The following is a 12,136-nucleotide window of genomic DNA, read 5'->3' as shown; positions in this document are numbered from 1 at the left end:
TCTATTGATTTCAAGCAGTAAGGTAAATTACACCTTTCTCACCAGTATGTAATAGAATGCATTCTTTAAAAAGGTCCTGTCTCAATAACCATTTTTACCATAAACCAATTAATTCAGTTGACATAATTATGTTGAAAACAAAAGTCTCCTAATTCATTATTTGGGAGGTGAGAAATATTTTCAATTACATTTTAAAATGTCTGAGCTTTTTGTAATACGTTTCCATTTTGTGAAAACCTGCCAGATTTTTATTGTGTTTATTTTCTGTTATTGCTTTTGCTCAAAAAATGAACCCCTAAGATTTGTTTAAAAAATTAGACCAAATACTCTGTTTTAAAGAATGAAATTTCAATTTGATGAGGATCAGCTTTCATATGAAAACATACAAAACATGACATTATACAAAAAAAAATTAAATTGCAATATGCAAAATTTTGCTGTCCAAAGATGGCTTGGAATCACATGAACATTTTTTCACAATTTTTTTCACAGCCCTATTTATAATATATAATTTACATGAATGCAAATTTTTCTTTTTAAGGAAGAAAGGGGGTAAACTTCTGTCTCTTGCATTTAGGAAATGTTCTACTGGATTTAAAAAAGTGGAAATCTGGTTTTCATTTTTGACAAACCAGGTTTCTATACACTGACCCTTGCTCTCTTATTTCAACATTAGTGAAATATAACTGTAATTGCTGACACATCTCTCCGTTTAAAAGAACTTATGCATGTTTTTACCCTTGAATTAAATAAGCTTCAATTTTAATAACTTTCAAAATAATCAAACTACAGAACAAAGAAAGTGAAATGACAAGCATTTATTTTTGCAGCCTTGAACTGTGTAACTGTTTCTTGTACTCTCTCCTTTTTTTTTTTTCTTTTGAGGTGTAAGTAAAAATACTTAAATGAGCATTGGTGTGTGCTCTCCATGGGCTAACTGAATCAGACTCTAAACTTTTATCTGGATCTATGGAGCTTGGATATAAATTGAAAAGATCACAGCTATGGGGAGAAGACCTATACTGTAAAGGCCTTTCTGCATAGATTATGAACATCAGAACTCAATAATTTTTTTTTCAAAACTATAGTTATAATTGGACCCAATGGGGGTCTCTCTCTTTGATCAGATCACAGTAACTGTGACTTTACAGTGGAAAATGTCACTACTGTGAAGGTTTATCACCTGTAGAGCTGGTCTTTTCTCTGATGCCATGTTCAGTTCTCATTAGCATTATTCAAAGTTTAGTTGTTAATTAGGTTGACACTTCAATTACAATCATCATCTACAAGAACAGTCATGACTGCTTGCATAAAGAAACAAAAAGATATTCATTCTTGCATACATTTATAAAAGAATGAAACCTGTTTTGGTGATACTTTGTGCTTATAAGGGTAGCCTAAATGTTCTGGTTAAAGAGTAACCCAACTGAAAATAAATGATGCTTTGGACAGAATCTGATAACTTATGTATTGTTTTGCAAAGCACTTTGCAATAAAAATTAATATGGAAATACATCTTCATAATAATTGCAATTGATTTTTTTCTCCAACTGTCTGGTATTCAGCATCTTAAAACAAGGGTGGGAGAACTGCTCTTATTAACTGCATTCACACATCTTTCTTGTTTTTAGGAATATCAGAATAATTCCAAAATATATGATCTTGCTCCAAAGCTTCCTTAACTAAAGAATGGCCTTTTAATCTAATGTTACTCATGCCTTCCAGAATTGTACAATCAGAACTTGTTTACCACATAAAACAGGGTAGATCTTCAGAAATCAGATGCTGGAATTAATGTTTTTCTTAATGCAGGTGCCTCATCACTAATAAAAGGGTGCTATCCCCTTCCTTCTCCATCCCTTTCACCCCCTCCACCCCATTCAGATGTTTTATTCCTTAGGCCAATTCTAAAGACACTGCACTATTGAATTTATACAGGCTTTCCCCAACTAGCAAACAATAGTGGCAACAGCTCCCATGATGCATGAAAAATGATGCATGCTAATAAGTTGGCAACAAAAAAACTAAAATTGAGAGGTAAGTGAGCTGGAAGTGCCCTTAAAAAATAACCCTCCACAGCATAAATGAAAGATGCCCAACTGGCTTCATCTCAGACAAGCAGACACATGTTATGATTGCAAAAAATCTGCAGAAAAGTGGCTCACAAGCAGTTTACTGTAAAATAATTAAAGCTTATTTATGTCAAGAGGCCTTGGGAAAAAAAAAAGAGAGCATAAACCAATTTACATTAGCACTTTACCATCATCCCCTGCTTTCGTTTCAATTAACAGACCAGCAGGTGCTCTTTGCAGTTAAAAAGATAAGCTATCAAGGAGGAGGATGAATTTTTGGCTGACCTGTAGACACTGTGGTTTGCCTGCTGATTGGGTTCATACCTTGCTGTACCAATTTCTGAGGTGTTAATTTAACTGTTCCTCTCTGTCATACAGGTCTCAGCCTTGAAAAATAAACTGAAGAAGCAGTCTACAGCTACAGGTGATGGAGTAGCTAGGGCCTTCCTTAGGACACAGGCAGCATTGTTTGGATCCTACAGAGATGCACTAAGATACAAACCTGTAAGGCTTTTTATTATTTTAATTTGTTTTCCTTTATTCATAAGAACAGAAACTCATTATTTTGCTGTCTGGAAGAAAAGTACTAAAGTCTTATCACAGTCTTAAGGGTTTCAAAAAATAAAATGTCCTAAATGTTATCTTAAACTTGATAATAAGGTAGTAATCTAGAAGTTGCTTCTTTGACTTTTGAACCTTGAGCATCTGAATGATCTGTGTTTTACTTACAGTAGGTACTTGCCTGCCAGCAAACTACTTTCCCTTTGTCTCATTCATTGAAACAACTAAATGGAGCTCTAATAAAGAAACTACTTGTATGACTCACTTAGGATTATTGATGGACTGCAGGAACTGACAAAGTTGGGAAAGGGGCTGGCTAATTTGGAGGTGGGTCATTTTCTCTACTTAGAATCCACCAAAAGTGAGCTTGGTGGAAGCCAAGAATCTTTTACTACCTCCTAGCAAAGGCTTGGAATCATCTAGTGGAACTGTTTTAGGTCTGGCTGTGTCAGGAAGCAGGGCCTGCAGAAGAGCCAGTCTCCTGGCAAATTAAGGAGCACAGCTGGCTGATAGTAGGCTGCCTGATTGGCTACACTGACTGATTGGTTAGAAGAGGAAGCACACTAGCTCTTAAGCTCTGCAGCAGAAGCCCTTCAGCAGTTGCTCAAAATATTTGCCAGGGGCTTGTGTTAGTGCCTGTGCCTGCCAATGGCCCCAGCCTTGTGCCCGCCTTTCCTAACTCCAGATAACCTGCTCCTTCCTGATTCTTGGCTTCAATTCCTGATTCTCTTCTCTGGCATCTGGCCTCTGCTTCGGTCTTTGACACCGGGCTCCAATTCCTGACTACCCGCTCCTGCTCTAACCACTCGGTACAACCGCCCATGCCCTGGTCACTGACAGGCTGTTTGGTGAATCTAGCATGCTCATGACCTGTGACGTTCCTGCTTTGATATCAGTAATAGAACAGGAAGGGATGAAAGCCCAGTCTGTCTTAGCAAAATTTCAGAATGTGTGTGTTTCTGAGGCTCAATTGGTGCTTCATAGACTGGAGCTAGCATGGATCTTTGTCTTTTCTGTTTTGTTAATGCTAGTGGAATAATGCTGAGCCTATTGCTGACAGATGTGGTTAATGCCTATCAAAAGATGGCACTTTCACAGCTGCTTTCACAAGTAGATGTTCAGAGAAGCAGCCTACTTAAAATACTTTCCTCTAACCCTGACTTATTTGCAAACTACTGATTGGTCTCTCCGTTTGGGGAAGGATAGTGAGATCATGTTGGTTTGGTAACTCCAGTATTATCATGATCTGATATTTCTGACACTTCTGTCTAAATTCTGCCTGCTTGATGTCCTGGATTCAGCTCTAGTTAACAGAATTGTTAGTGATCTTATGATAGACATGAGGGATCTGTCCTTTGAAATCTGTCAACCTCCGATTCAGATGATCACTAGATGTAAGAGGGTAGGCTGTGGTTCCTGATACTAATAGGCAGAATTGTTTGTTGACCTCTGATTACACTCATTCTGGGATGTGACATATCAGAAGTAATGATGGGTGCCTTCTTGTTGCAGGCTGTCTTGTTTGTTGTTGACCTTTTTCGTATTGACCCCTCACTGTCATTCTGACTGGCAGAGACAAGGCAAGTGAGGGAATATCTTTTATTGGACCAAATTCTGTTGGTGAGACAGACAAGCTTTCGAGCCACACAGAGCTGCTCTTCAGGTTTTCTGTGTGGCTCGAAAGCTTGTCTGTCTCGCCAACCGGACATTGGTCCAATAAAAGATATTACCTCAACCACCTTGTCTCTCTACTGTCCTGGGACCGACATAACTACAACTACACTGCATTCTGACTGGCAGGCATTTTTCTTTAGATGAAAGACAACTGACTAAGTTGAACCCATATAAGACTGAAATGGTGTACCAGGTATAAGCAATCGAGAAAAGCAATTTTAAGGAATGTGTGAATGCGCTTTTTTTTCAGTGGCTGGCCTCTGGCAACTACAGAATTTTAGAGTTAAAGTAATTTGCTATTTGCCCATCTGCTCATTGGTATAAGAGTGGCCTTTAAGGGATTCTTTAGCGTTGATTCTCTGCAGTTTTCATTGACTGTTGGTGAGCAAACAACTAAATTTCAGTGTCTCGTTCACATATATCAGATGTAGATTAAGACAGTGTTGTTGAGGTGGAGGAGGCTCTCCTTACGTTCTGACCTGATGTTTGGTCCTGGAAATGACCAAGGAACAGGTCCTTTTTGGTTCAGTAAGTCTGTTGGAGTTCATCTATAACTGTCTTCAAGATGCTGCACAAGGTCCCTTTTTACTTTGGTGGTTTTAAAAAGTGACAATTTTTCAATTTTCAGTTTACAATTTTTCATCAATTGTTCCATTGCAATTTGAGAAACCCATGTTTTCCATTGTACTGATAATATGAAATTGTAATACAAGTTGGCAAACATTTTTTAATAATAACCTGTGTAGCTCCTCCTTTCAAGATTATTTGCTTTTGCCCCCCCCCCCCTTTTTTTTTAATCCAGTGGTCATATATAAGAGAAATGTATTTGTGGAATCGCTATGGAAAAGGGTCTAATTAGGGGCACCATTTTGGAATTTCTCAGCCTGCTGGCCATTGTCAGTCTGTCTTAAGTTGGCAGATACCAGTTAAAAATGAAAAAATATAACTTAAGAAATACCTAATATTGCTAAAACTTAACATTTTTTCCAAGTGTTAATATTCGATGTCAGTTGCTGTTCATATTGTTTTAACTAATATAGGTCCCACCATGCCCAGAAGCTATTTTTCTTTGGAGATAAATCTGACCTCTTCTAAATTGCTGTATAAAATGCAGTACACAGTATTTGTTTATGAAATTCATATATTATTTCTTTAGGTTTCTGATTTACAGGATTCTTAGTGTGTTGTTACAGTTGTGACAAAGTTCCTCCTCTACCTTGGTGGGTCCTGTGCTTATTGGTGGATTTGCTTGCCTCAGAGATTTACGGCAGCGATCAGTTTGGCCTAAACAGCCTAAGCTATAAGCACTTTTGTGGCTCAAATCTGCCATTCGCTCAGATAACCTCATCACTGGCCCTCATGGGGAAAAAGAGAAGAACAACTCCCACAGTCTCTGCTGATCCACCATGTAGGTTGGGGAACAGAGACGTCCCCTCTGGTGGAACCCACAGTCCAGGTCAGCTCCTCCTGTGTCTGATCAGGAGTTGGGAGGTTTGGGGGGAACCCAGGCCCAACCACTGCTCCGGGTTCCAGCTCAGGGCCCTGTGGATTGCAGCTGTCTAGAGTGCCTCCTGTAATTGCTGCGTGACAGCTACAACTCCCTGGGCTACATCCCCTGTGGCGTCCTCCCAACACCTTCTTTATCCTCACCACAGGACCTTCCTCTTGGTGTCTGATAACGCTTGTACTCCTCAGTCCTCCAGCAGCACATCCTCTCATTCCCAGCTCCTTACATGCCCTCCTACTAACTGATGGGAGGTCCTTTTTAAACCAGATGTCCTGATTAGCCTGCCTGCCATAATTGATTCTAGAAAGTTCTTAATTGGCTCCAGGTGTCTTGATTAGCTTGCCTGTCTTAATTGGTTCTAGCAGGTTCCTGATTGCTCTCGGGCAGCCCCTGCTCTGGTTACACAGGGAACAGAAAACTATTCATCCAGTGGCCAGTATATTTGCCTTTTACCAGACTCCTGTACCTGGTCTGGGTCTGTGGCAGGTTTTATCTCTGGATTACCAATTTGAACTTTGTCCAGGTTAATAGTGACTGAGAGTTGTTGTCTAATGACTGATCAAAGACCTACATGAAATGAGTTGATCTCCGTTCAAAAGCTAGTGGATGTGGATCTATATCACAAAAAAACCTCATCACAATTAATTGGCACCATTTGGGAGTATTCTCAGAAGAGATGTCCTGTACTGAATGGGTATAGAGAACGTACTCTCTCTCATTCCAGAAACCATAGTGATGGGTGCAGTATGAAAACTCAAATATGAGTCACAGACAGTATCTACTTTCATACTGGGGTTCATATAATGTTTCACATTGGCATTTTAAAGGGATATACTTAAAAGAGAAGCTTCACTCTATAATTTTAAAACAATTATAATGATATAAATTGACCATATTTTCAGAATCAAAACCTGGAGTGCTTTTGTGGCACCATTTTTATGGTCACAAAACAGCCATACAAAAGTACACTTTTTTAATTGTATGTTGGGGTTACTACTGTTTGCTTTTGACTCAAAAGCATATTTTTCAGTTTGGTGGATTTTTTTCCAATATCCTAATGCACTGAATGAGTTTAGCTTGAAACATGGAATATTCACTTTGGGTAAAAGAACAGCTTTGTTAGGGTTTGCACTCATTCAACTTTCCCGTTCACTCCAAACACTGTTCTTCACAGTAAACGCTTATTTCATGGGACTGTTTATTTCTAGTAAACAGAGAACAAAGTTTCCTCAGCATAACAGTATGCCTTGAACATACATATTATGGTTATTAAAAAAAATAGATTGATGAAATGGAAAAGTGGAATACTGAAAGAAGTTCTGGGACACCAGCACATCATATGAAAACTTGGGACCGTCCTGTTAAAGGCAGGACATCTATAAAGGTGATAGTTCATATCATTTGAAAAGAATAATTGTAAGAAATACACTCTTGCTCATAAAAGTTTACTTTGGTGTTATTCCTTGTAAAAGCAATAATAATCCATTGCTCTCACTTAATACAGTACTACAACAAACTAATATAAAACAATCATGATGATACTGCTCCAAACATTGGTAATTTCAGTAATGGTAAAAAGACAGACAGACTCTCTCTCTCTGTGTCTTTCTATCTGTAAACCTACAACTTCCCCATATTTACCATTGCCTTTCCAATATTTCCAATGAAGTGGAGGATGAGGGGGGATCTGATAGCTGCTTTCAACTACCTGAAAGGGGGGTTCCAAAGAGGATGGATCTAGACTGTTCTCAGTGGTAGCTGATGACAGAACAAGGAGTAATGGTCTCAAATTACAGTGGGGGAGGTTTAGGTTGGATATTAGGAAAAACTTTTTCACTAGGAGGGTGGTGAAACACTGGAATGCTTTACCTAGGGAGGTGGTGGAATCTCCTTCCTTAAATATTTTTAACGTCAGGGTTGACAAAGCCCTGGCTGGGATGATTTAGTTGGGGATTGGTCCTGCTTTGAGCGGGGGATTGGACTAGATGACCTCCTGAGGTCCCTTCCACCCCTGATATTCTATGATTCTATGACCCTAAGAGAAAATAATAAAATTGATTTTGTTCTTAATTTCTCTTTATTTCTTCCCTATTATTTGGTAAATGGCTATAAAAATGGGAAATGAAATCAAAACTAAACCTCTTAATTGGCTCACTGAATAAGGATGAGTTTGTACACAACTCCTGCACAAGCAAGATTTGAGTCAGATTCTTTATGCCAGAGGAATTTGGCCATAAAATTTACTTACCTGGCCCATCAGGAATTACCCCACTATAAGGGTGATTCTCTACTAGAGTAGAGCTGATGTAGGGGAAGTTAGGCCACTCCCCCTTTTTGCTGCCATGAAAACAACCATCATAAGAAGAAAAGGGGGTGGCTGGGATATCCCTGTGCCATGCCAATTCTCAGCTGTTAATTTTTGACCCTTTGGGCTGTTTGCAACTGTTGTAAGCTAGAAATACCCATATACACCTCTACCCTGATATAACACGACCCGATATAACACGAATTCAGATATAACATGGGAAAGCAGCGCTCTGGGGGGGTGGGGCTGCACACTTCGGCGGGTCAGCGTGTCTGGCTCAGAGACGCCGCTCTGAGAGGCGTGTTAAGGGTGCCGGACTGGGGCTGAGGGATTGGATAAGGGGCAGAGGGTCTTGGGGGGTGGTCAGGGGACAGGGAGTGAGGGGGTTGGATGTTTCGGAGGTACTGGGGGCGGGACGGTCAGGGGACGGGGAACAGGGGCGTTGGTTAGGGCTTGGGAGTCCCGGGGGGCCTGTCAGGGGGCAGGGGTGTGGATAGGGGTCAGGGCAGTCAGGGGACAGGGAGCAGGGTGGTTGGGTAGGGAGTGGGGTCATGGGGGTGATTAGGGATTGGGGGGTCTCTGGAGGAGGCGGTCAGGGGACAGGGAGCAGGGGGGCTTAAATAGAGGCTGGGGTCTTGGGAGGGGTAGTTAGGGGCAGGGGTCTCTGGAGAGGGTAGTCGGGACAAGGAACGGGGGGGGATTGGATGGGTCTGGGGTTCTGAGGGGTCAGTCAGGGGGCGGGAAGTGACTATTAATAACGGAAATGCTTGAGGCCAAAGCAAGTTCGATATAACGCGGATTCACATATAACGTGGTAAGATTTTTTTGGCTCCCGAGGACTACGTTATATCGGGGTAGAGGTGTATTGCTCTAGTTCAGCACAGGAGACCATCCCTGCCCAGAGACATCGCTAGGATTGGGGGATTGTGAAGGTGAGTTTTAAGTCACTTGTGCACATGCAAACCCAACTTGTTATTCAGTACAGGTGTAACCCAGAATCCCGCCTTCCATTCTCAAGTCTTCCTTTTCAGATTAGGTTTCATAATATTTGAACGTTTATCATGAGAACAGTGGTCCATATAGCCAAATATCCTGTCTTCCAGCAGTAGCAAGTGCCAGATGTTTTTGAATGAACAGAACAGGGCAATTTCAAGTAATCCATTCCCTGTCACCAGTCCCAGCTTCTGGTATTTGGAGGTTTAGGGACACTAGGAGCATGGGTTTGCATCCCTGACCATTTTGGGTAATAGCCATTGATGGACCTATCCTCCATGAATTTATCTAATTCTTTTTTGAACCCAGTTATGCTGCTGGCCTTTCAGCCTCCCATGGCAACAAGTTTCACAGGTTGACTGTGTGTTGTGTGAAGAAGTACTTTCTTTTGTTTGTTTAAAACTGTCTGCCTATTAATTTAATTGAGTGCCCCCTAGTTCGTGTATTTATATGAAGGGGTTAATAACACTTCCCTATTCATTTTCTCAACACCATTCATGATTTTATAAACCTCTATCATATCCTCTCTAAGATGAGCAATCCCAGTCTTTTAAAGCTCCCCTTGTATGGAAGCTGTTCCATACCTCTGATCATTTTTGTTGCCCTTTTACTGTACCGTTTCCAACTCTAACATAGTTTTTTTGAGATGGGTAACCTGAACTGCACGCAGTATTCAAAGTGTGGGCATTCCATGGATTTATAGAGTGGCACTGTCTTATTATCTGTCCCTTTCCTTATGGTTCCTAACATTCTGTTAACTTTTTTGACTGCCGCTGCACATGGAGTGGATATTTTCAGAGAACTGTCCACAATGACTCCAAGATTGCTTTATTGAGTGTTAACAGCTAATTTAGACCCCATCATTTAGTATGTATAGTTGGGATTATTCTTTCCTATGGGCATTATTTCGCATTTATCAACATTGAATTTCATCTGCCATTTTGTTGTCCAGTTACTCAATTTAGTAAGGTCCCTTTGTAACTTTTAGCAAACAGCTTTGGATTTAACTATCTGGAGTAATTTTGTGTCATCTGCAAATTTTTCCATCTCACTGTTCACCCCTTTTTCCAGATCATTTATGAATATATTCCTTTAGGAATACCAATCCATAACTTTACATAATGGTTCAAATATTGCAGTTACGTAAACCGAGATGAGAGTTACACATCAGATGCAAAGGCTGTAGGAGCGTAATTAGCATAAAGGTGTTGTCATTACCAATTTTGCACACAAATTGATTCTTTCTCTCCCCTTTATTTTCACTTTCTTGTTATGTTGTGTTTATGCTACAGGCCCTTTTATCCCACCCTGTGAACATTGCAATCATTTCCCTCAACACTTGAAACTTACTTTATGCAATGCATACTGCTAGACTGTTTGCATCAGATATGTAATTGATGTCACTATTTATGCCACTGCTGAATTTGACCCAAAGACTCCTATGGGGTGGTATCCAATTAGAACAGGTCTCAGTTTTTGCCAAGATATCCTGTTCCAAAGCTGCAAATTATCTCCTTGGCAGCACTAGGACACAAGTATAGTTTAAGAACTGTAACACCTAGTCTTCAGAAACTGAGCAATCTGTTAGTGTTAGAGGGCTTATTCCTTCACCCACTTACTTCACTGGTCCTTCTCACATGAACAGACAGCAACAATACCCGAAGTCCAAAGGTGCAAACAATTCGATGTTTATTGGGGTGAACTTCCAGCAAGCATGATTCCAGTTTCCTTCCTTAGTATCCTCCTTCCCAGCTCTGACACCACAGAGCCTTACACCTGTGTCCCTGTTCCCATTCCTACCCTTAGCCAAACATGATTCCAACTTCCTTACTCCCATTCCCTGTTCCCATTTTCCCCTTTAGCAAAACATGATTCCAGTTTTCTTACCCCCATTCCCTGTTCCCATCTCTCACACCCACATGCCCACCCCCACCCACACCCAGTCACTTCCTCATTGACTACAGATTATATAGTAAAACTTGAGTTCTGCTTAGCTATACCTTAACCAATCATTTTCCTGAAATTTAACTAACCAATCCTAACATATTGTAACATGATTATGTAACCAATTATATCCCACCACCTTAATTAGTTTACACCCAGCAAAATTAATTATACAGCAGACCGGAACAATCACAGAACCAGACAGAGATTCTACAGACAAACAACAGCAAAGTGGGAACTATAATGACAAAACAATACAGAAGTGAGGATTTCACATCCCAGCTATTGATAAGTGAGTTCTTGCCAGACAGGGTGCTATCAAACTAAGTTTCCTTTTACATTTTCTAGGCACTTCCCTTTCTCTGGAGGTGATAGGAATACAATCCTGTCCTGATAGTGCCTAACAGCCCAATAGCACCTTCTTTCAATGTGACTAGTTTGGAATGTGAGGATGTGACCGTTCGCTTCCCAGCTTATGGCTGCCTCTGCTGCTTAGCCAAAGGCCTTAGCCTAAGAACAGGGCCTCAGCTGTCACAGTAAGAGAAGGCCCTTACACCAGCAGACAGTGATTTTGATTCTTTCTTTTATACCTCTATCACTAGCCAAGTGATAGGAATACACCTAAATTCTTAGAGTATAGGCCTTTACAGACAGGCCTGAATATCTATATCCTAACAGTTAGCCTTTCTTTTAATTTGCTTTTCACAAATGATGTCTGAGCCTTATCATTACTCAAAGTTTTGTTTGGGTCAATTTCCTTTCTGTTTTAATGTTAAGTGGTTTATTCTCCCCCCACTCCTACCCCCGCCCAAAGGGGAGGTAACTTCAATACATTTTTCTTTTGTATGACTTAATCTTTCTGTGCTGCCTAACTTTTTGAGAGAAAGCCAGAATTTTTTTTAGCATAGAAAATAAATTATGCCAGTTTATACTCTTAACTCTTTTTTTAATGAGATATGTTTTTTTAAGGAAGATGATTTGTTTTGTTATTTTATGTAAAATAGATTATTCCCCCCCTACTTTATCATGATGAATTACACTTTTATCACACAAGTGTTTATTCCCCTCCAATATTTTTAA

At 40.2% G+C, this 12,136-nt stretch overlaps 1 protein-coding gene across 3 annotated transcripts in view; it reads left to right on the top strand.

Moving 5' to 3' along the window:
• DENND1B (DENN domain containing 1B) overlaps window positions 1–12,136 on the top strand; it is a 243,551-nt gene that overhangs the window by 177,851 nt on the left and 53,564 nt on the right. For all 3 annotated transcript variants that reach the window (XR_013346830.1, XM_077823786.1, XM_077823787.1), the window contains one exon: window positions 2,451–2,576. Coding sequence is in view for 2 of the 3 variants with exons in the window: in XM_077823786.1 (XP_077679912.1) it covers window positions 2,451–2,576 (126 nt within the window). In the remaining variant the exon portion in view is untranslated. The remainder of the gene's footprint in view (window positions 1–2,450; window positions 2,577–12,136) is intronic.

The sequence above is a fragment of the Eretmochelys imbricata genome, chromosome 8 (genome assembly GCF_965152235.1).
Source record: "Eretmochelys imbricata isolate rEreImb1 chromosome 8, rEreImb1.hap1, whole genome shotgun sequence".
Taxonomy (NCBI): Eukaryota; Metazoa; Chordata; order Testudines; family Cheloniidae; genus Eretmochelys; species Eretmochelys imbricata.
This window is presented reverse-complemented; position numbering and strand designations above follow the sequence as displayed.